Raw genomic sequence first — 26701 nt, 5'->3', positions numbered from 1 at the left:
ATACTCACCTTTCCACGATCGGGATTTCCAGCGCTGTCGGGCTTCCGCTGCTTCGAACTCTGCTCATGTCGGGCTGCCGCTGACGGGAATCGAACCGCCGGACATGCGGCCAGCGGTATTTCATACCCATTCCGGTAATTCAAACAGGTTTATCTATTGTACTTCACTTCGGCAGTCAGTATTATCCGTCAACATAAACTCGAGCTCAATGGGTCTAAGGGGGAGATGTATTAAGCTCTGGAAAATGATACATTGGTGAGTGATAAACTAAAAACCAATCAGCTCCTAAATGTCATGCTACAGGCTGTGTTTGAAAAATGACCGTTAAGAGATGATTGGTTGGTAGTTTATCACTCTCCAATTTATCACTTCCCAGAGCTTAGTAGTACATCTGCCACTTTGCACAGATGGCAGGAGCAACTACATTTGTTTCTCTGGGAGTAGCTGCTGACCAGAAATGGTATTTCTGAAGGTCCTCGAATCAGACCCTTTCATGGTGTGATGACATTCCTTGGCACCACCCCCACCCCATAATCTCCTACTGTCTCCACAAATGCCTCACGTGATCCTTAAAAACATAACCGTGTGGGAGGTGGGACACAGACTGATCTACAGTGCAGCCACCAATAACTGCCGTCCGTATGCCGCATACCTTTTATGGGACATATTTTGCACCTTCACGTTATGCATCTCTAAGGGGTATATTTACTAAACTGCGGGTTTTTAGAAGTGGAGATGCTGCCCATAGCAACCAATCAGATTCTACTTAACATTTATCTAACACCTTCTAGAAAATAATAGCTAGAATCTGAATCTCCACTTCTAAAAACCTGCACTTTAGTAAATATACCCGTAGGTGTACGCCAACCAATGTAATAAAGAGCCTCCACATACTACTGCAATACAGAGAGGAGCAATTCTCACCCATCCATCCAATTGTTATTTCAATATATAAATTAGCCTAAACTAAGAAGCTTAGCCTCAAAGTCAGGGAAGGGTGAGGGGGTGCTTTGAAATTGCTAAATTAAATGGTATAAGCATTTATTCTGCCAAATGATGGACTGTAATTATTTTCTTGAATATACATCTTTTCTCCACTATAATATTATATTTTAATGGTTTTGAGCATTGAACTGGGAGAAGGTCTCTGAGAGGAGATGCAATCATGTCCTTGTCTGTAATGAGGGTTCTCATACAATTTCTTAATTGCCCCTTTACTTAAAGGGGTGTTGTCAGCCAGCGAGCAGCACTTAGGGCACCAAAACTATTGTGTCTATTGTGAGAAATAAATCCATCCCTGATCTGATAACAAACCTAACAATTTGTTTCACATTTGTCCACACACTGCTTTTGAACAATAGCGGCTGCTTCTCCGACACATTCCTCTGATACAGACAGACAGGATCCTCTCATACACAGAGCTGGTTACAGCACCTCTGTATATCACAAAAGGTAGAGTGTTATCACTTCTAACAATAACCATATCTATTTGCTCTTCTGAAAAAGCAATGATACACTGCTCACTTCCTTTTGTGTACAATGCAGCATGCTTGCCCGTAAGTTATACTCTCTTATGCTGGGTACACACTGACAGATACATTGGGCGATCAATTGATCGGCTAATATATCTGCTGCCCGTCGGCCAGTGTGTACCCGCGATATGTCGGTGAGCGTCGGCGTTCACTGACATATCGCATTGACTGTGCTGGACAGCCGTTGGACAGACATGGCTGAAGACGTATATGTCCATCGGCAAGTGTGTACGGGCGGACTGCAGACCGCCTGTACACACACAGCGGCAGCCCCGAGGAAGGTGGTGGGACACGTCCTTGACCCGCCCACCGGCAGCTGGATCCCGCCCCCCGGCTGCCGGGACGCGAGGGCAAAAGCAGATGATGGCCGTTCAGTTTGTATGAACGACCATCATCTGCAGATATATCTGTCAGGTGTGTACCCACCTTAAGGGGTAAATTTACTAAAGTGAGAGTTTTTGGAAGTGGAGATGTTGTCTATAGCAACCAATCAGAATCCAGTTATTATATCCTAGAAGGTGCTATTTACATGTTAAGTAGAATCTTATTGGTTGCTATGGGCAACATCTCCACTTCTAAAAACTCTCACTTTAGTAAATTTACCCCAGGTGTCTTTTTATTTTACACCCTTGTAGATATCGGGACTGTCTGTATTAGGGTGACGTCGCACTTTTGTGCTTCAGTATTTAAATTGCGTGTGCCTAACAATGCTTTCCAACAAAAGTTGAAATGGAATGTGCGCAGGACGTCCTATTATAGGTACAGGGATGACACCTAGAGCCTTATGTGATAGCCTATGAGATGCAGGCACAGATTCCATTCCGGCGCGTTAGCCCGAATTTTTAAAGTAGCAATAATTTGAAGGGGAAAGCAAACCTGGTTTTGCCTTCTATGTTATTGTTGCTTTAAAAATATGGACTACAACTGCTTCTCGCAGGCTATTACATAAGGATCTCCATCAGATCTGTAGTGGCAGAATCTTCAAGGCCTGGTGCAGGGACTTATGCAAATGATGATTAAATATTGTCTGCACAGCACTGGGTAAAATGGTGGCGCTATATACATACTGTACATGATGATCATTTTAAATGAAGTGCACTCAACTTCTTTCCGTAATGGAGAGACTGATGTTTATAAGATTGCAGCCAATCATTTATCTTAGAACTAGTGACAGTTAATTATAAATAGCTGTTTACTTTTCAAACATACACTTAACTTAGCCCTTCACAGAAAATATTTTATCAGTCGCATGATCAGTCCCCTGCTGACAACTGATACTCATATAACATGGACACACATATAGGGCTCAATCCAATTAGACGGGATGTACTCGCGAGTGTGAGTCATCGCGACAAAGGCGACATTTAACGACATAAAAGTACTCACAGACCCATATGGCTCCAAGCAAAATTATGCAAATACGGGCTCTGAGCAGGTCGCGAGGGGTGCGAGATGCCATGCCATTGCCAACGTTTTAACACCGTGGCAATGGCAACTAGCATCCTTTGCAATCAATTGGATTGACCCCAAAGGGTGAATTTCTCAATAACGTTGAGCTTGATTCAGGTCCGGACGGTAGTGTATTAACGCAGTTTTCCGATTATCGGAAAACTGCACATGCACAGGACCCGTTCTGTGCATGTGCAGAACGTGTCCTGCAATCTCGCTCAAAGATCTCCCAAGCCACGGCATGATTGACATGCTGTGTCGCTTGCAGGGCCGGCTCCAGGGGTCTGAGCACCCTGTGCCGGTCCGGAAAATAGCGCCCTGTAATTGGGGGCATGGCCTCATTTACATAAGCCACGCCCCTGCATTACATTATTTTGAGGCATGCCCGCGTGGCACGCCTCCAAATAACGTCAGGCCGGGGGTAAAGCCCAGCCCTCCGTCACTGGCTGGGCTTCCCCCAGCCCTCTGCCGACAGTGAATGGCATCCATTCACACTTCGGGGGTCTGGTTCATTTTTGTGGTGTGGGTCCCCCTGAATTGCGTTGGTTAATCTGTCTCAGGGCACCGCATTATAACACATTTTCCTTTATAACACATTTTAACCCTTCACTGTGTGTGTTTAATATATATGTACTTCACTTTTTTATTTTCATTCTTTATATGCAGCTGCAGCTGCTCCTAACTATCTCTTTACACTGCACTTTTCTTACTATGGTGGTGCCCTGGGGCAGCTTGGCTGGGCCAGTTTTGGGGGGTCCTGCGCTCTGGATTTGAACCCTAATATGTTAGGGACCCACCCGAAAGAGGTTACCTGGATATGGTGGGTGGGCCCTTAACCTTGGCCATGATTATGCTAAAAACCTCTATTGATTGCAAAATTTTTCTGCATTTATATATATTATTAATAATTTGGAGCTGTGCACCTGAGATTTGTCTGTTTCTGAGATTTTGTCTTTAGTCTCATCAGGTAGCACCTCCCATCATATATAGAGGGGGTCATTCAGACCCGCTCGCGAGCAAAGGACGCTCGCAAGCGGGTCGATGTTGTGTGAATGCGCATGCGCACGATGGAGGGAGCTCTGTCGTGCACATGCGCAAGACCCGGCGAGCGACGAGGAATACATCGCTCGGGGTCTCGCACCAAAGGGGGCGTGCTGTCGATGGTGAGTGACAGCACGCCCCCTTTGGTGGGCGTGCCAGGGGCGTGGCTGCCAGACGGAGGCGTTCCCATGGGCTAGTCATGGAGGCATTCTGGACCAGTCCCTCTTAGTTTTTAGAGCGGCCTCCTGGCCACTCGTATAGCTGTGGGTGACCACCCACAGCTATAGCGAGCGGCCAAAAAGATGGTCGCGATGGTCAAGACCATTGCGACCATCGGGCTTGCGATGAGACCCTTGTGGTAGGGTCTCGTTGCCGCAAGCCCTGGAGTGCTTTCGGCTGTCACTCACCATCGACAGCACGCCCCCTTTGTAGCGAGACCCATAGCAACGGCTTGCCCGTCACTATCCGGGTCTCGCGCATGCGCACGACGTAGCTGGCTCCCTCATGCGCATTGGGCCAACATCGACCCATTTGCGAGCGCTCAGCGCTCGCGAGCGGGTCTGAATTAGGCCCAGAACTCCTTACATTGTGTGTCTCACCCCATTCAAGATAGTTGGAAGCTCCTCAGTGTTAAAGGATGCTTATATTTAAAAGATGCCGTTTATGCCGTTCGTTCAATTTCTTTGCAGCTTAAATGTAGACCTTCCCCCTTGGTTGCTATACATAAGGACACTATGGAGAGTGGTAGAGTTTTATCATGATGTACTGTAAAATTATGAGCAGCGTATAATAAGAACAGAGGTATGAAAACAGAACCCTCTTGATTTCTTTAGCATGTACTGTATGCTTTAAATTTCTAAAACTTGCTATATTTGGATCATTATTTGCAGTGCTTGTTCAAGTGATAAAAATAGGTCAGAGAGAACAAAAGCTTTGTACAGTATGTTATGCTTTGCGTTAATGTAGGTGCTGGAGCATGATATTATTGTATTTTCACTTACAGAGATAGATTAATGTCCTCACTATGCAAATGCTGTTTTTTATGTATTTGCTTTAAAATACTTCATTTTTTAGCTGTGTTTTGCAGGGATGTGAGAGCTGGTTGTTTATTTTTCTCTGATAATCTTAATAATCTGACCATACTAAACAATTGTGATATCAGTGGGTTGAGAAACAACCTGTGACACAATGGTGCACTATTATGTTTACAGGGCTATGCCAATCAGTCACCACTCTCAGCTATATGGCATCTATAGGGCTATACAGCTGCGTCTTAAGACAGGAGGGGGCCCGTGTGCACTCCCAGTGTGGGGCCCCCTCTCTCCCTGGTGGCCGGCAGCCGACTGACACGGCTGGCCAGCCGCCGGAGCATTAGTAGACTCCGAGCACTAGAGTGTTCACGGAGTCTAATGTGCATGCGCAGAACGACGGAAAATTGTCACACGCTCGTAGTCCGATCACGTGGCTGAACAGATCACGTGTTCCTGTTCTGCGCCAATCAATTTAAGGGTATGTACCGTGTCCCGATCATGTGATGTAGGTTATACTGACATCATCTTAACATGGTTAGCCATTGTTGTTATTGGCAACCAATACTCATAGTGTTATCTGGATAACCTCAGTTTAAAGTTGTGTATAGTGTCCCATTCATAAGGAGAAAAGCATGCTGATAAATCAAGGTCATATATTCTTATTCTACATCAACAAAACAAACCAAGAATATACAAAGTTCTGATTATATGATATAGGTCATATTAACATTATATTAGCATGGTTAGTGATGTTATTATTAATAACCCATATTTATAATATAACTTTATGTAGTGTAAATCAAGTCTATATATAGTGTCTCACACATATAATGTATAGTATACCAATATATTATTTGTTTAAATGGCCACTATTGTTGTTATTACCAACCAAAAAAAATATTTAAAAAAAATAAAAAAAGGGCAAACATATACCAATGAAAAGTATAAAAATGAAAGATGATAGTATTTGGTCCATAGTGATATATCTTAATCGGAGTGGTTCCACACAATAAATTAAATGATTGAACCTATATAGACAAAGGTGATGATAAATAAACACAACAAAATGCCCTAATAGGTCTAAATAATGATGAGAGAAATTAACAGATAACTGAATTCAATTCTATGGATTCATTGAGACCATCTGGATGTAACGAATTAAACTTCAACATCCAGAAGACCTCTCTACTACACAACATATTAAACCTATTGCCCATGGTCGTACTACCAGAACACTCAGAACCCGATTCATGGAACATCGGAGAAATATCATGAATAAGAATGTTCTTCATAGTGTTCCACGCCATTTTAATATTAAACATAACAGTGACCCGACATGTCTCCGTATTATGGGACTTGAGATTATACCCCCTACTTCTAGAGGGGGCAATAGGTTTAATATGTTGTGTAGTAGAGAGGTCTTCTGGATGTTGAAGTTTAATTCGTTACATCCAGATGGTCTCAATGAATCCATAGAATTGAATTCAGTTATCTGTTAATTTCTCTAAGCATTATTTAGACCTATTAGGGAATTTTGTTGTGTTTATTTGTCATCACCTTTGTCTATATAGGTTCAATCATTTAATGGTTGCCCTCCTTTATTCATTCATTGTGTGGAACCACTCCGATTAAGATATATCACTATGGACCAAATACTATCATCTTTCAGTTTTATACTTTTCATTGGTATATGTTTGCCCTTTTTTTTTTTTTATATATTTTTATTGGTTGGTAATAACAACAATAGTGGCCATTTAAACAAATAATATATTGGTAGAATATACATTACATGTGTGAGACACTATATATAGCCTTGATTTACACTACATAAAGTTATATTATAAATATGGGTTATTAATAATAACATCACTAACCATGCTAATATAATGTTAATATGACCTATATCATATAATCAGAACTTTGTATATTCTTGGTTTATTTTGTTGATGTAGAATAAGAATATATGATCTTGATTTATTAGCATCAGAAACGCGTTGGATGACTTTTGGACTCCATCATCAATCTCTCCTGGCAAGGATTGCGGCGCTATAAGAGACCTGTATGTTTTCCGTTTACCTGAACAGGCACTGAGGATGCTAACAGGAATTTTTGGATCACATACTATGGACTGGTAATATCTTACGCTGCTCATTATTATCCTTTGGACAGTAAGGAGGGAGTCCTTATCCCAGGACTCAACACATGAGAACTATTAACAGTTGCGTTTTTTGCCTTTCCATTGGTGATTTTGATTGTGATTTTATTGTGAGAATCCACAGCTGCACTATTTTATTTTCATTTGTGATCTCATTGGATTGATTGCAGCATTTGTGCAATAATTTAGTGATACATTGTTTATGTTTTATTAAATTATATTATTTTTAAGTTTAACCGACCATCTCAGTATATTTTTGATTACGATCTCTAAATTGCTTATAGTGTGAACATCTAGCGCTTGTTTCTATATTATTACAATTTTCTCGTTTCTTTGGGACTGACTATCCCTTTACCAGCTGCTTGATTGACAGCGCGTCAGTATGTATTTTTCTGGAGTTTTGTGCATGCGCAGTAGACTCCGGTAACACTCTAGTGCCCGGAGTCTACTGTGCATGCGCAGAACACCGTAAAAATGGCCGCAGCGGCCATTTTCCGGTGTTCTGAGCAGCGCTGGCACCCGACCATAGACAGGTAAGTTTAAAATAATATGGGTGCAGGGTGTGCGGTGCGAAGCCCCTCTGGACCCGGGAGCCCGTGTGCCCTGCACACACTGCACCCATTATAGATACGCCCCTGGGGCTAGACATACATGTATCTAGCAGAAAACTGGTCCCATTTCAAATCTCTTCTTTTGGGAAGGGCTGGCGATGCGTTTTTCTACCCACCACACCAGGGTCACTGCTCTCTGCTTCCGATCCTGAAAATGAAAGCCCAAAGAGGGCTCCGCTGTACATGCTTAGAAGAGTAGGGAGTTCCAGAGTGGGTATACACACATTGGGCTTGATTTAGAGGTGAATGCATTGCCCATTGCTTTGGTGGTCCCGTACACAGCGCTTGTGAGAGAATCTGCAAATGATGGAGCCGTCGTCTTTTGTACAGAGACACCCACCAAAGAATTCTCAGATCCGCCCATTGCGTACAAAGACTCAGCATCAGACAAACATCAGTTGCACCATCAGACCTCTGAGCAACCCTATGGTTGATCAGAATGCCCATCACGATAAGATGCCGGGGCCAGAACCACTGCGTAATTAGATGCAGTCACTGGCTTCAACACAACCCCGAAACGTTCGTGACACACCTGCATTTTAGTCGCCACTTCCCCGTCACCTCCCCTAAATGGACACTTTCTGTCAACCACTCTGTGACCTATTTCACACTATGAACTCCATCGAAAGACCATCGTGGCACATACGCAGTGCGACTCTGACACATGTACAAGCCAAATTCAACACTGTGCCTACATCTGAATTAGGATATTGTCAGGATCCCCTGACTGTCCAGGCCCATAGAAGCTGCATGGGCTGTCACAGTGGTGGCTAGACCTTACAACCACTAACTAATCCACTTAAAACAAGTAGCAGACTAGACCAAGCTGTAATTAGCCACAGAATTTGAATACATTTACAACACAAAAGTTGGACCATGTGTGATAGAGATATAAATTTCTGTCGGAAATAAAGATCACACATCTAATTGGTTAAACTTATACTACTACTGTATGTTTTCGCTGGTCTACATTTGTGAAATACACCGGATGCATACAGTACAACAAATCATTTGACTTTGCACTTGTTCACCTAGATGATTTGCTAGCACTATTCATAGCGCATGCCTACTTTACAGTCTATGGATGTAGCTGGTGCCCAAATCAAGTGTTTTTGCAGAATGAAAGTGTGTCCTTCTATAATGCAAAAAATTCCCTCCCCCCCAACCCTTTTATCTAATTTTAATAATCTAACGATTGCACCTACTCCGTACTCAGAGGAATGACCTTGGTCAGCCCAATTTTTCTCATCAGCCAGCAGAAACTTCTCGTCTTCTCCTTTTCGCAAACCCAGGCCTCATCACTTCAAACCGATATGCTTAGGGGAAATCCAGGAGCGGGACTCGAGGCACGTCCCATTTTGCACTGCAATTTGCCCATTTTGCACTTTGTAAATGAATCCCACTGTCCAAAACTGACAGAATCATACATTTTTATTATTAAACTCTTATGTATTTTCTTGTTATCTAGAATGTTTTTTTTTTTTTACATTTTCTTAAAATAAATATATAACCTTATCTTACCTTAGATTAATGTCATTATTTACTGCAGTTACGTTCCTCTGTATGCCCTTGAGAAACTAGTGTAATATGATTCACATAGATTCAGCTCTATACATCTGTCCTCTTTGACTCTGCTATCCCCGATACTGATCAAGCTTCTATTCTCATTAATGAACACACTCACAAAGCCATTAAGAATTGTCTGTTATCTATGTTCTTTACAGACCTACAGAATTGGAAACACATGGTATCATGTACTGTAAATATGCTGCAGTATCTGGAGTTACTTCTTAATTTCTAACCTCTTGCTCAGGATAAGATGTCCACTTGTTAGAAGTAGAAGACACTACTGCACATGCAATTTTCTACTCTACTAGGGTGATTTCTGCAGTTTTGGTGAAAATGAACCTATTTGGAAGATTTATTTATGTTTTAGAAAGGCCTTAGTGCATACTTGTGTTACATTTGCAGAATTGTTCTAGAACACCGCAGACTAGCAAGCGTTAAACGTTCACTTCAATATCTTTCACTTTTTACCATTTCCTATTTAGTCATTAATTGCTGCTCATTGATTAAAACATTGGTGTCCGCTTCAGGGAGCGTTCTCATCAAAGATGGAAGATGATATCTCCTCTTTGCCTCTAAATTTCCAGAGACCACTGCTTTCTTTCCGTGAGAATCCAATGCAAGTGGATAGTTTTAAATTATCCAAAGTGTAACACACCTGGCGATGTGTACTTGGCCTGTATATGTACTGTGGCAACAAAGACCATTTCCATTTTGAGCCTATACCCCTAGAAATGCATAAAAATGAAAGGTTCTGCAGAGCTGAACCTAGACAACATTAGCAGCTTTCAGACCGAAACGTCTCTTCCTGGCTTGCGTTCCGATACGTCTCTCTGTCCCTACACTTTGAGCCAACCATGGATTCAACAACATGTATCATTATCAACTGAATGTCCAGTCCTGTTATATTACCTACAGGGAACTAAATAAGACCATAACAACAAAAGTTATCTTGTTCCACTAATCTCAATTTGCTTTTATCATATTAATGGAGCACAATGTTTTTCAAACATGTACTAAATACATACAATATCATCCATATCAAAGGAGGTAATAAGCGGTAGAATGAATTCCACATTTCTTGGACTTCAAGTGACAATTTGTGTAAATTTTCCAGCTTTTGCAAATTGTCATCAGCAATTTATTTCAAATGATTCCTCTACCAATAAGCTTACTTCTGCAGTCACCAGAAAGAACGCAAAAAGATAATTTATCTACCCCCCACCTCCACCCCCGTCTGGGGGTTTAACATCTACATCTCTGCAAGTATTTTGTCTCCATCATCTGCCAGGGCTTGTAAATTGCCCCCAAATTTTTAATCTCCACTGTAGTCCTGAATATTGCCTACAGTCTAATACACAGACAAAGACATTTGGATTTATGTTTCCATACATCAAGTTTACTTGGTAGATTTGCTCCCAGCAGAATTCCCTCACTAAAAATTAAGGGCCTGATTCAGAGCCGGACGCTCTGACCAGAGCGCTCGCTCTGAATCAGGGCCCTCCTCCATTAAAATGGAGCGTCACCACCCACAGCATATACGAGCGTCCAAAAAGATGGTTGCGATGGTCTTGACCATCGCAACCATCGGACTTGCGACGGAGACCATGCGGTAGGGTCTCCCAGCCACAAGCCCTGGAGTGATTTTGGCTCTATCAGAGCCAAAATCACTCCCACTGACATCACTAGTGATGTCAGTGAGGCCGGCTTCAGACGGTAGGCGTTCCCATGGGAACGCCTCCGTCTGGCAGGCACGCCCCCGGCATGCCCACCAAACGGGGCGTGCTGTCAGTCACCATCGACAGCACGCCCCCTTTGGTGCGAGACCCGGAGCGACAGCTTGGCTGTCGCAGTGCGGGTCTCGCGCATGCGCACGACGGAGCTCCCTCCGTCGTGCGCATGCGCAGTGGGGAACATCGACCCACTTGCGAGCGTACTGCCGCTTGCGAGTGGGTCTGAATGACCCCCTAAGTTCAGAAATCTACTAATAAGACCTTATTTTCCATAATCTCTTGTATTTATGAAAGTATTCCACTTCCAGTAACACTTCATCAGTGGTTCCTATTGAAACCACCATCTCTGATCTCCTATACATTTCAAAATCAACATGATGCTTTATTTAAATCCTCTACTTGGCAAAGTCATATGCTTATGGGCCTTGCATAATCGTCAGCCGTGCAGATGTACACAAGGGAAGGAGCTTGTGTCAGCACTTGCATAAAGTCACAGGCGGGCGGTCACCAATAGATACTGCTATGTGAGCTTCTGCGTCCAACTTAGGGGTATATTTACTAAAGTGAGAGTTTTTAGAAGTGGAAATGTTGCCCATAGCAACCAATCAGATTCTAGCTATTATCTTCTAGAAGTAGCTAGTTAAATGTTAAGTAGAATCTGATTGGTTGCTAAGGGCAACATCTCCATTTCTACAAACTCTCACTCTAGTAAATATGCCCCTCAGAATCAGGCCCAACATGTCAGGGTTTTTGGAAAAATATGATTTATGAAATTAGGTATCAGTAACTATGAAACTAATGGAGGTAGCTGGGGATTGCTTGTTTAAAAGCTGTATTGCCGTGTTGTGGTCCTGTCCTAAATATGGACTATATGATACTGATATTGCACACGGGTGGCTTGAGTGAGTGAATGACCAAGGGGAAGCCGTAATCACCGTCATCGCAGCTTCCAGTAGCTTTTCCCGTCACACACCACAACTATTTTAAAGACGTGAACAAAACTTTTTTTTTTTTACAAAATCTCGGTATTAGAAAACTAAATAATGTGTTTGAATTAGTTTCTGTTATTTCATATGAGTAATTAAGAAACTATTACTATCATTGGGACTAGAGGGATTTAATAAACTTCTTAAATACATTTTAAACCCCCTTAAAACTCTGTTGCACGTGGGAAAACCGTTAGTTGATTGGCAAGATAAAGCTTACATTGTGTAATAGTCACACATGACAGTATGTCAAGAACTAAGGACCTCATTCAGAGGCGGTCGCTCGGGAGCGATCGGTCGCACCCAAAGTGATCGAAAATATGCAAAACGAGCGCTCAATCGCAACGCACATCGTAAGCGTGGACACACCCACAACAAGGAAAGCACACCTCCTATCTCTACGGCCTAATTCAGAGTCGGTTGCAGGCAGAAACACCTGTTATAGTGTTAATTGCCTACAGACATCGATTGAGACAGAAACCATCGCCTGCACTCACAATACTTAAGGGAGACCCTGGGCTACCTTTAGCACTATGAACAGTAGCATCGTTATTGCAATGAGATGACGTGTGTGATGACTCGCTCAGTAATATATGCACGCCCTTAAAACACCCTTTTTAAGGTCAACCACGCCTGCGTGCACACCACCACACCCCCGTTCACAAGAACCTTCCCCTGTAACCACCCACAAACGGCACGAAATGTCAATCACAGCTACGACCTCGTAGTGACTAATGAGCAAGAGGATTGCGGTCAGAAAGACAGGCTTGCGCACGCGCACTGCCATGTACACGCATGCACAGTTGAAAAAAAACATTGCTCTCTACATCCAATCGCTCCGTGCGACTGCCTCTGAGTGAGGTCCTAAGTCCTCGGCTTGTTGCAGTCACCTTTTTACCATAGGACTTAATGTGTTCATCAGTACTCATTTGCCCTATGTCTTGTGTGACCAATATGGCCATCTAGTGACCAAATAAATGCAGTCCGAGCTTCTAGGACCCACAGCATCTGTTACCCCAACATTTAAACCCATGGTCAGGAACAAAGCAAGTGTCAGTGACAGTAAAATTAAGGGGTTGGGTACGGGATCCCATTGGTCAGAATCCCGATAGGGTTAGAATACCAACACCTCAGTCGGTATCCTAATCCTCTCCCTCTCCCTACCCAGTAGCGGCTCTAGGCCCGGGCAAGCCGGGCCGTCGCCCGGAGCGCCAATGTATCCGGCGGGCGCTGGAAACGGCCAGCATCCCTCCCGGCGCTATAGTGATTGTGTAGCTTCAGGGGGAGGGAGCGGAGGAGGGAAAGGGCGGGAACAAGGGATGGTGCTGGGCGCAGCAAAGCCTAGCGCCGGCCATGTCCCTACCACTATCCCTCCCTCCCCAGTGCTTAAATCTAACCTCCCCCCATGTGCCTAAACCTAACCTTCCTCTCCCCTTAGTGCCTAACCTTCCTGATAGTGCCTAAACCCTAATGCTAACCCCGCCCCCTTAACCCTGCTACTTACCTTCGGGATGCCGGTGGTCGGGATGCCGCTGCCGGGATTCTGACAGGTGCTGAGATTCCGGCCCTGACATTCTGAGCACCAGAATCCCCGTGGTCGGGATTATGACTGCATCCCAAATTAAGAACAGTAACACCCATGATGGCAAAAATACAATGAAAATTGAGCATCTAAGCAATGCTAAACCTGGATGTATATTGGTGCTCTCCATGCGTAAGTCTTGGGGGTATATTTACTAAACAGCGGGTTTTCAAAGACAAGAATTATCAGATGCTTTGGCAATAGCAATAAATGTAAAACAAGCCGGATGTATTAGCATTTATTACTATACTCTTTTAAGTGGTCAAAGCCCTGAAGAACTGGTAGCTTTTACAACCTGCTATTTAGCAAATAAACGTCTTGGCGCGGACAATGAGAAAGGAGCAAATGTATCATCAGGCGCTGTTTTGATGATGCCAGACAGTGTTGTAGTGAAAGCAATAAAGAAAATTCTGTGAAAATGTTAATAAATTGTTCTTTTCATTAAAATCAAAATGTGATATATAATCGTTATACCATATATTCTGTTAACAGTCATGTATTTATTAAAAAGGATGGGCAAGGGAGTCCCTCATTATAAATAACTTATCAGCTGCAAGGTCCATGTATGTTCTATTACAAAGGAAAGTGTTGAATTATTCAACTAGGTTTTATTTCTTAGCTCTGGGCTTATAGCAATGGCAGGTGGAGCTGTGGGAACAATAGTTCATGCTTTGTATCCCATCACTGACTTCATCAGGGGAAATAGGCAGAAACGTATTTGCTGACAATATCAGTGGTGAGATCAGTGGTTCCCAAACGGTGTGCCACGGCACCCTGGGGTACCTCGGGACACTTGCAGGGGTGCCTCAGGTTGGTGGTCCAGCACCAAATCAAATTCTTTATGGTCAATGTAAGGTAAATATGTGCACAAAAAGAAGCACAAACCTGTCCACCACTATATAACCAAACCTGAGGATGACAGATGAGCACAATTTACTTCACATTACTACTTCACTACATTTTATTTGGAATTTCTCAATAACAAACTTTTGGCTTAGATGTGCCGTGAAAACAATGCTGATACACTAGGGCGCCGTGATTCAAAAAAGTTCGGGAACCACTGGGTTAGATCTTTGAACTTTGAACAATAGGAAACACATGAATTCACAAGGAGCTAGTATTACTATAACACTTTACCTAAAAATAAATCATGACAACCAGGGTTGAAAAAGTATCCAAATCTGTCATATGAAAAGGAAATTGAGAAGACATAAGGTTAAAAAGTACAAGCGTGCTGTCAGATCCTGTGTCTCTATGTATCTTCCAGCAGTAATTGCATGAATACTGAACAGAAGAAAACATGCTACTTATAGTTAATGCTGAAACACTTTATATATTTCTGATTAACCCGTCTTCTGGCAGACAGCATTAGCATGTGCTCAAAAGTATTCTATCCATAGCTACATTGTTACCAATCTGTTGGAAATGTAATGAAGAGGAATTTATCAAATTCACCAATTTTCCACAATTTGTGCTGTGAAATGTAAAGCAGAAAATTTTAAACCAAGCGCCTTTAAAAAACAAATGACACTTTAAATCATACCACAAAAATTGCCGCAATCAGCGATTTTGACAAATTGCAATTCACTAAATAAACCCCTTTGCATGAGATGAGAAAGGTTGGCTGTCAGTCTTTATTTTATATGCGTAGCAGCAATGCAGAGTTTTTCTGAATGCATTAATCAGTATTTCCTCTTTCAGAATGCCATTTTGAAAATGGAATACTTAGTTTGGGGTAACATGGTGGCACAGTGGTTAGCATTACTGATTTACAGCATTGAGGTCATGGATTTAACTCCTGATCAAATCCCTATCTGTGTGGAGTTTATATGTAATCTGCATGCTTGTGTCAGTTTCCTCTGAGCAATCCGGGATCCTACCACAATCCAAAAACATACAGTACTGGTAGGCTAATTGGCTTCTGACAAAAAAAATAACCCTAGTGTGCATATTTGCGTGTACATGTGGCAGGGACTATAGATTGTACGCTCCACTCGGACAGGGACTGGTGGGAATGAATGAAATACTCTCTATAAAGCGTTGCTTAATGTGTGTGCCACACACATATATATATATATATATATATATATATATATATATATTTACTCTGTATAATTTGAGACTTAATAAAAGGCGGGGGTAGACGCAGAGCAATAGAGGTAATTGACTTGCCACATCAGGTATTTGTAAATACCTAAACATCCAAAAGAGAATTAGTTAAATTTTTTCTTATCTAGAATTTAACCAAAATATACCGTATTTGCATTTCATAGTTAAAAATGTAGCAAGGAAGCCAAATGATACATTGTGCTGCTATTTAGGTAATGACAGGAAGCTACGTTTTTTGGCTGCTCTTTAGAAATGTATTTGACACCAATGACAATATGGAGCTGATTTAGAGCTGGAAGAAAATTTTGCTCAGGTGTTGAATTTGCGAACAAGCAAATCACGTGATGCTGCTAGAGGCGCAAATGTAAACATTCTTTGCATGCAGGGAAATACTGTAGACTCTTGCATGGACATACACATACTGGCCCGGGGTACTTTTACACTGAATTTCTGAATTGGACTAATCCACACTCTGCTAAAAACTGTACATCAAGCCTGGTTCTCTATGTCAAACACACATTACTAGTGTTGCAGATTGCCTTGTCCTGGGCACATTATAATGGTAACTTCATATGGGAGGTTCAGAGTTAAAGTGAACCAAGTCCCTATGAGTCAGTTTACAGAAAATGGATTTCAAAGATAAAGAATTGTAATTATTTATTTAATTAACCATTGACTTTCAATTGTTTCTACTGCTTCAATAACATAGTACCATGTTTAATTTATACTATTTTACATGATATGATGTTTCCACTGTATCATGTTAGTGCGAAATGGGCACAAAATTAACTCTGAGCACTTCATATCTTCCTAGTGACATAGAGGAGAGAGGTTAGCATTAATGACTTGTAATAGGAAAAAGAAAAACCCACAGATTAAGGAGTCACAGTATTAAGGTTTTTGAACTGGGCCAGAATAGAGCCTTAGGGAATCTTTTCCCAGAGTGTTATTATAAACTGAAGCAGGGTGCTTAAAAAATCTATGGTCCACCCAAATTCCTACATCTGCAGTGCTAAGAGATACTAGATATACACGTACACATACAGATGTCAGCCCCAAACACAGATTTACACACAAACATTTTACTGCATTGAAGTGATCTATTCAGGCAAAAAAAATTTCTACCTAAACACACTCTTTATTATCTATCATTGCAATTTCTAGCCCTTTTACTTTACCTATACAATACCCAGCTCCCTCTCCTCACATGCCACCTCACTACCCTGCTCTTTTCCTCCATCCATATCACATACCTACTTCCTTGCCATATGTACCATTGGGTTCCATTGCCTGTGCTGCAATGGAACAGTGATTTGCAGACATGCTGTCAATGGGAGATAAAGCTGTCTTCAGAATGCCATCAGTATCTGAGAAGAATGATCACCTGCAGGTGGGTAGCTAGTAGTGCAAGCCCCATGCCTCAAGCCTGCACTCCCTTTGTTGAGAGTCGCTGGGCTAAAGTATAGGCCATATACAATATATCTTTCATTTAGTCAGGAAGCCCAAGTATCCAGTCCAGGGCCGTAACTAGGGTGGTGCGACCAGTGCCATGTCACAGGGCACCGCAGGGCAGGGGGCGCTGTTTGGGCCTGTCAATTTTCCTGTTTATTATCATGATCACTTGTAGTTTCGTCTTATTTTATCTCCTGGCCTTCCCTATCTCTTCCTTGGCCCTTCCCCATGAGGCCGCCATGGCCCCTTTTCAGGTGCACTATCTTATGTCCTTTTTAAAAATGGGGGGGGGGGGGGCACCAATGTTTACTCTGGCACAGGGCACCAAAAAGTCTAGTTACGGCTCTGATCCAGTCTCCTCTTACCATATGGGAAAAGCAAGGCAAAAACCTCTGTTCTATAGTACTCCTGAGTGTATGGTACTTTCACTAGAATCACTGCAAACAGGAGCTATTGTTTACTGTAACAGGAATCCTACCCTTTATCAGTGATAATTAAAGTAGGCAGTATTGTGTCAGGTCTTCACTCCTTACCTCCTCCATGCATACAGATAATTAGAAATATCTTATCTGCTGTTGTCAAGCCACATAGGACACTTCTTAACATAATCCATGAGATTGTGGAGATTATTCTCCTGAGTGACCCCCAATCTCCTGACTGGAGCTGAGAAGATTCACTGATGGAACCAGGATCTATATTGTTTTATTCCTGGCTCCGTGTACAAACAGCTTTTAAAATAAACCCTGTTTGTATATTTCAAATGCACAGCAGTGCTTCCGGCCTTCCGTAATTTCATCATGTGACAGCGCTAGGGATTTCTTCCTGGTCGCTGCGCCAAGCATCTTCAATGAGTAAAATCTATAATTCTATTCAAGGGATGGATTTAATAGTAACTTCTATTGCAGTTGCTGTACTAACAGATTCAATTTGCATTGATTCTATTAGTAATAATAAAATATGGGACATTGATTAGAGTCTAAAATGTCTCCTACAGCTAAATCAAACAAAAACAAAATGGTAACAAATATCACAGCTCTTCTCCTATAACATAATAAATTCACAAGAAGTATTTGTTATTGAACAATGTTCCTCCTGTTTAGAACATGTGTAATTAATGTAATATATATATATATATATATACCAGGAATATACCAATCCAATATTATAACAAAAGCAATATATAATAGAATAAAATAAAAGAGTAAATTGTACTTTATTACTGTACAACATATGATTAGTAATAAGATAGTCTAATCAGGAATGCACAAGAGACAGTATTGAATACTTGACTCTGCTCAATGCTATCACTTTTTAACTATATATATATATATATATATATATATATATATATTATAGATATAATAAAATAAAGAAAGGTGCTTGAAAACAAATCTAAGGTCCATCCTACTGTTCTACATCTGCAGTGCTAAGAGATGCTAGATATACATGTAAACATACAGATGTCATCCCAAAACATAGATTTACACACATGCATGCAAACATTTTGCTGCATTGAAGAGATTTATTCAGACTAATTTTCTTCTACCTAAACACACTTTCACTATTCTCTGTCATTGCAACTTCCAGCCCTTTTACTTCAACTATACAATACCCAGCTACCTCTCCTCCCATGCCACCTCGCTACCCTGCTCTCTTTCCCCATCCAAATCTCAGACCTCTTTCCTTGCCATAAGTTCCATTGCCTATGCTGCGTGCCATACAGTTCTTTACTGTATACTGTATATACATATATATATATATATATAGAGAGAGAGAGAGAGGTCCAAATGTTTGGCCCTTCTCTTGGTATATAAGCAGTTGCCCTCGGTGCCCTCCTTAGCAGAGAGAGATAAAATAGGTGGCAGTCGTGGGCTTATAATTAAGGCACAAAATGCTTCCCTCCTTAGTCCAACATCTATTAATATTATTATTACTATTAACAACAGTTACTTATATAGCGCCAGCAAATTCCGTTGTGCTTTGCGATGGGAAACAAACAGTAAACAGTTCAGTGATTTACTCTCTTTCGTCTGTAACAATCATTTAAACAAAACAAAAATATCTCATATACGTGTGCATACCACTATTGTCCCAAACATAAGACCACGAATGCCTCCTATTCTATCTCTCTCTCTCTCTCTCTCTCTCTCTCTCTCTCTCTCTCTCTCTCTCTCTCTCAAATTGTGAATCTGTATCCTAGTAATAAGTACATTTATTAGTGAGTAATCCATGTCACAATGAAGTATAGAGAAATAATCAGTGATATATAGCATAGAAAAAATTTGTTCAGCGTACACGCAATTTAATCTGCAGACTGATCTCACGATCTTTACAAAACTGTACATACGCCTGATCCTGCATACACAATTACTATTGAGTCATACAGATCTGTCGTATCACCACTTGCAGTTGAGTGGATGCAACAGGGTGTTCGCATGTAGGATAAGTTGGCCATGGTCATTTTATGGGCATGTAAAAGTAATCGCAGGCTCTGCAGAGGGGAGTTTATGCAGAGGGGAGTTTATGCAGAGGGGATTGTATGCAGAGGAGGGTGTATGCAGAGGGGAGGTGTATGCAGAGAGGAGGTGTATGCAGAGGGGAGGTGTATGCAGAGGGGAGGTGTATGCAGAGGGGAGGTGTATGCAGAGGGGAGGTGTATGCAGAGGAGGGTGTATGCAGAGGAGGGTGTATGCAGAGGGGAGGTGTATGCAGAGGGGAGGTGTATGCAGAGGGGAGGTGTATGCAGAGGAGGGTGTATGCAGAGGAGGGTGTATGCAGAGGGGAGGTGTATGCAGAGGAGGGTGTATGCAGAGGGTAGCATATGCAGAGGGGAGCGTATGCAGAGGGGGGGGCATATGTAGAGGGAAGTGTATGCAGAGTATCGGGGGGAGTGTATGCAGAGTATCGGGGGGAGTGTATGCAGAGTATCGGGGGGAGTGTATGCAGAGTATCATCCGATTTCACACAAATTTCTTGCACCATGAATAGGGCTGGCGCACACTTGATGATGATGATGATGGCTGCTTTCACCATTGGATGGCTAGGGGCGATGTGACCACATAGATGATCCTGTATACAAGCTGAAATCCACATTTACTTCTGAACATGGAAAGTGGCCACAATTGTGGCTGACTTCCTTGCAACTCTGTCCCTGTTTTGCGCTAAGGTTTAATCAAGTACAATAATTATATTCTGAGCAGTGAAGACTGGATGGAGAAGCCTTGTGTTATGTTATCAGCACTATCAGCACATATGACATTGATATAACATCTGCATATATAAAAATATTACATCAGGTGTAATTTCCAAATTCAAAAAATACCTCCTGCACTTACCAGGCCCCGGGCCAGATTGACAACGGGGCGGATGGAGCTACTGCTCCAGGCATCCACATAAAAGTAGGCCCATTATCATGGCAGCATTATGATGACCAGTTACTGTAGCTAGCCATGCAGTGGGCCATACATTATAAGTATTAAAATTGTATTTCTAGTTTTCTCACAGAATTATGAAATGTTTCTATTTTTATGTTTTTTAGAGAGACACTGGGGCTGATAGTGTATGGGGCAGTGGCGTCTCTAGGGGGGGTCGAGCAGAGCACGTGCCCTGGGCGCTGCCGGGTCCAACAGCGGTGCTATATGCTAAAACAATCACACCACCGCCGGGTAGTATATTCACTGTCAGTGAGTGTACTACCCAATGGCGGTGTGTTTATTTTAGCAGCCAATGAGAGTCAGACAGACTCTTATTGGCTGCTGCACCCATGGCCAGCGCTGAGCTGGAGCTCACTCATGAGCTCTGCCTTCCGGATCCCACAGTGGGTGAAGGGAGAGACGTCAGCAGGACGGGAGGAGCAGATGGCGGTGGGCGCAGGAGCAGGGATTTGGGTAAGTATAATTTTGTGTTGTGTGTGTTTTATGTGTAAGGGGCACTATTAATGGGGGAACTGTATAAGGGTCACTACTGGGGCACTGTATATAAGGGGCACTACTGGGGGCACTTTATATAAGGGGCACTGCTGGGGGAACTGTATATAAGGGGCACTGCTGGGGACACTGTATATAAGGGGCACTACTACTTGGGGCACTGTATAAGGGGCACTACTGGAGGCACTATATATAAGGGGCACTACTGGGGGCACTGTATATAAGGGGCACTACTGGGCACACTGTATATGAGGGGCACTGTATATAAGGGGACCTATGGGGCACTACTGGAGGCACTGTATATATGGGGCACTACTGGGGGCACTGTATATAAGGGGCACTACTGGGGGCACTGTATATAAGGGGCACTACTGGGGGAACTGTATATAAGGGGCACTACTGAGGACACTGTAAATGAGGGACACTGTATATAAGGGGCACTATGGGGGCACTACTGTGGACACTGTAAAAGGGGCACTATTGGGGGAACTGTATATAGGGGTCACTACTGGGGACACTGTATATAAGAGGCACTATTACTGGGGGTACTGTATAAGGGGCACTACTACTGGGTGAACTGTATAAAAGGTGCACAACTGGAGGCACTGTATAAGGGGCACTACTGGGGGCACTGTATATAAGGGGCACTACTGGGGGTATTGTATAAGGGGAACTACTGGGGTACTGCATAAGAGGCATTACTACTGGGCACATTGCATACAGGGCACTACTACTAGGGGCACTGCATAAAGGGCACTACTACCGGGGGGACTGCATAAGCGGGTACTTTTGGCACATGGCCATGCTCACTTTTTTTGGCGCACGCACAGTTAGGATGAAGCTCTATTTTTCATCTTGCCCTAGGAACCAAATACCCTAGTTATGCCACTGGTATGGGGTGTACACGCCCATGTCGCTCTGGCCACATACACACACAGCACTGGTCTCAGCTCCTCCCCTTATCAGTATAGAACCTTGAACATTTTCAGTCCCAGGCACATGTTGCCCTCAATCCGGCCCTGACCAGACCCATCTGTACGCCATCTTTGCATTGATTACATGCTCAAGAAACAGGTTGTACCCAATAACACGCACCCCACTCAGATCATAATTTCATCTTTGAAGGCAAAACTCACCTGCATATGAAAACACCCCATACGTACACTAAGTTGTTAAATGAGTGCAATTGATAAATCACAATCCTGATAAACTGTTTGGATTTTGTCTTACTAATCAATACATATAAATAAAATTGTAACTGTAATTGTAACAGTTTTTGGTGATTTCAATTTAGACATAAAATGTATAGGCCTAGACCGAAACAACCATTTTTAGAATTTTTGTCTGTTTATTTTTCCTTGTTAACTCCACAACTGATTTTGACAAAACCTTCACTATTCTATTTGGTATATACTGTATCAGGGAATAGGATAGGCCAGAGGTTCCCAAACTCAGTCCTCAAGGCACCCTAACAGTCCAGGTTTTAAGGATATTCATGGTTGAGCAAAGATTATTAAATTAAAATGAATGTACTAATTAATTCACCTGTGCCCAAGCATGGTTATCTTTAAAACCTGGACTGTTAGAATGCCTTGAGGACCAGGGTTGGGAACCTCTGGGATAGGCTATATATCATTGTACCTTTGCTCAAGAGGGTTAAGTAGTAAACAGAAAACCCAATTGCACACAGTAACGAGTTGTGGGGTGAGGCGCGCCCGGCAGCAATCTTTGTGCATAGGGCAGAGTGACCTCGGGATGAGTGAAGGTGTGGCTGCTGCCAATCTGTGTAATGCTGCTGATCAAATAGAAAGAAAAATGTATGCAGGAGCGACTTCAGCGTAAGCGAAGCCATGGGCAACAGCTAGTGGAATAATAAACATACAGTGCTGGTTATTATTTAACATAGCAACCACAGTAGAAAATCAGTGACGCTACCACTCTATTGCTTCTTACTACTAGAAAACACATGATATAAAGAACCTTCCAGGGCTTTGTGGTTGGATTAAAAAAGCTTTAAAATAAGGAAAGATGACTATATAGTGTTATTATATTTGTGAGTTATGTATGGCACAGCCTCATGAATTATCATCAGTCCCATTATTTACACCCCTATTGTCTCACTGATATTGTGGTCTGTTTAACCAAGTCATTTATTATAGCAAACAAATATTAACTTAACTAGAGCAGAGTGGACTGAGAGATAATATTTTCTACATTTAGAGTGCACTAATCACTACAGGCCTGTACAAAATAAGAATATGTTTTTAGTAGAGGTAGCAACAACATATATTGAATGGTTTCATAAAAAAAATAAACTTAATATGTTCAGAATACAGATATTTTAAGACCATTGGATGTACAGTTTCTATAATGTACTCCAATTAGGTCATTCTTAATACTGTCAATAAAGGAAATAGGGCCACAATAAAAATAGGATATACTGAACCCAAAATAAATTTATAAGAGCTGTATTTTGCTTGACTGAGATGGAGGGACGGTTATTGAAAGAAGGTAAATCATATTTAAAGATTCATCTTATTTGTCTTTTGCGATTTGGGCTTAAAGTTGTGATTTAGATAGGTGCCACCTTCAAAAATAATAATATTATTCAATTATTATTACAAACATTATTCAAACACAGCCTATAAAGTGACAGTTAGGAGCTGATTGGTTGGCACATTATCTCCATCCACTTTATCTCTCTCAAAAGCTTAGTACATAGACCTCATAGTTGTTTCTTCTGGCTGGTATAAACTAGCATCTTAATCCTTCTTAATGATTCACCCTAAATCAATGATGTCAGCCAGTTATACTCGGTCAAATTGTACATTATCCAAGTAAGTGCTGTATAAATGATACAATTCTTCTAATTATGATAGCCTTGGCTTTGTGAGCTTTCATAAGTTAATTATTTTACAATTCAAATTGTTGACTTTAAAATGCAATCTACATGATTTGGGAATTTGCCTGGAAGAAAAAGTAACAACCGATCATAAACAGTTTTCCTATGGGCACAGTTGTGGTTGTATCTGCGTCTGAACGCGTAAATCATGAATCCTGTATATATAAATCAGACACTAGCTGCTATATGCAATAGAATTTTTATTGTTAATCTGACGCAAAACAATAACAGTCGTTTTATCTGAATAGATCAGTAAATAAAAGGTGAATTATTACATTAGCAATACAAAAAAAATAAACTTTGTGGGGGGGGGGGGGGTTTGACATGTTCATTTGCACCAAGTTTATACTTAAGTCATTTTATTCAATCACACTATAGTGTTGATTTTAACTGTTCAGCATGCTAACCCATTTAGATAGAGTATTGTCAATATGCACTAATCTCTCTCTCTCTCTCCCGCGCTCTCTCTCTCTCTCTGTCTATCTATCTATGTTCAAATCATGTTTGTTTTTCTTTTAGATGAAATAAGCCTGTTTGGCAGCAAAACAAAAGTCAAGTGTGGTCTGATCTTCTGCCAACACTGATTCTAATGTGACTCCCAATTTCAACTGCATGATCAGCCCTGGCACCCTCAGCTAGTGTTTACATAAAGCTGGCGTAAAGGTGAAAAACTATATACAAATAAACATCTCTGTCCAACAACAAACATATATCCTAAGCCTATTCAGGATATACATGAATGTGGCTTACTGGAGATCAGGTTAAAAAGCCTAATAGACTGCATTGTCAATAAATAAGTAAAGGAGATTTATAGCAAGATAATGCACTGAGTGGCCCAGCGTTGCAGGATAGACATCAGCTAGATGGGAACTACAACTCTCCTTAGGAGGATAAACCTTGCCATTTGATAAGGCAGCGTCATGATGAGAGTTGTAGTTCAGTAATAGCTGCCAGGCCGATTGATGCCTATATCTGTCTAATATAAACTTAAATAGGAAAGAGATAACAGAAGAATATGTAAGCCTGATTCTGACATGTTTTGTTTCCAATATTGGCTATTACAATACACAACAGTAGCGGTGTTAGAGTAACTGCTTACATGTGATACTCACAATACACGTGGATTTTGTCTAATAAGTATATTAGCACTGTAACCTGGCCTACAGCACCTTATTGTCATTGCCAGTAAGGTGCCCTGAAATGCTGCACAATGTGCAGATTCCAACACTCAGGCAATTTGCTTCTTGTCTATTTTAATGCAGGAATGTGTCTAATTAGCCAGATACTGCATGTACTGTATAAACTGTGCTACCATTACAGTATGTGCAATTTAGCACCACTCTCATTACTATAATTGTTGCTATAATATTCTGCTTTTTCCAGAATATGTTATTATGGTCAGGAACATTATACACCATAATCTCAGCTTCATCACCTTCCACAGTATCAGTATAGTATCATGTCTATTCCACCAATGAGAGGTTATTAGGTAACTAGACGATATACAGTACTGTACATTTGTCTGTTACACACAATCCTTCTAGTATTATTTAGGACATTAAACAGCCTATACTTTATACTATATCATGTGTTTTACATTACCACAAATAAAATATTAACCCCCAATCCATATTAGCAGAGACACTGATTATTATTATAGCCTAATCATTATAATATGCAGTAAAACAGTCAATTGCTGTAAAATACTCAGGATCCTAAGTCTGTAAGTGATCTGGTCAGACGTAGCAAAATTCAGTATATTACATGCACTGTACATGATTTGTTTTTATAAGGGAAACAAAGATTTGGGCTATACAGTACACACTGACACTACCCACATAGGGTATAATGCAAAAGGAGTAAGACATTACCTTTCTGGCCCCTTCAAAGCCATATTCTTCTGCAAGTTTCTTAGCTTCTTCTTCTCCCCCTTGGGGTAAGTCCACCAAGAAATGTCCAGTGAGGGCACCTCTCCCAGCAGTGGCAGAAATACTAGCACACAGCAGAACCATGCCAGCAAAAGCACACTCTATCACAAATCCTCCTTTCATCTTCCTGACTTGTTGGAGGGCTGAAATGAAGTGGAAAGGTTCTAAGTCTGCAAAACAAATGCAGAGGGGGGAAATATTCTGAAGCAGTAAACTGTAAAGGACAATGTGCCTTAACCTACTGCATCTCTCCTAGTATGCCAAGCAGAGCAACTCTGCTTCTAAGATTGCCTAGCCGTGTGTGTGTATGTGAGCCTACTCCTGATGCCAAATCTGCATCCCAACCCCTCCCCATCTATAATTCATTGCAGGCTCAAAGCCAGGACCAATGGCTTGATGTTGGATGCTGAGAGCTCCACTCCTCCTCTGTCAGGGGCTGCTCATTAGTGCCCAGCCACTGACTGCCTGATTCAGCACCCTGGAGAATTCCTCCATTTCTTCAGCAGCTCCACAACTGTCAAACATGAGCTGTTCTGTGACTGTCAGGGAAAACCCACAAGGGATGGGAACTGTTATCAAAACTGAGGTCATATCATCCACCTACATATTGGGAGATCGTGAGCTGTGGCAGAGATGGGCTTTCAAGGTGGAAGTAACATGTTAGCACAGACTTTGCAGAAAGGGAGAAATGAGAACCA

The 26701-nt window shown here is 41.8% G+C and overlaps 1 protein-coding gene across 1 annotated transcript in view; it reads right to left on the bottom strand.

The window, feature by feature from the left end:
- Nucleotides 1–26330, bottom strand: part of PCSK2 (proprotein convertase subtilisin/kexin type 2) — a 195006-nt gene extending 168676 nt beyond the window's left edge. Inside the window, exon 1 of the mRNA XM_088477202.1 lies at nt 25947–26330. Within this exon, the coding sequence (XP_088333328.1) occupies nt 25947–26126 (180 nt within the window). The 5' untranslated portion in view covers nt 26127–26330. The remainder of the gene's footprint in view (nt 1–25946) is intronic.
- Between the last annotated feature and the right edge of the window lie 371 nt (nt 26331–26701).

Source organism: Taudactylus pleione, unplaced genomic scaffold (assembly GCF_031769625.1).
Source record: "Taudactylus pleione unplaced genomic scaffold, aTauple2 ptg000201l, whole genome shotgun sequence".
NCBI classification, from domain to species: domain Eukaryota; kingdom Metazoa; phylum Chordata; class Amphibia; order Anura; family Myobatrachidae; genus Taudactylus; species Taudactylus pleione.
The sequence above is the reverse complement of the archived record's forward strand: the minus strand, read 5'-3'. Positions and strand labels throughout refer to the sequence as shown.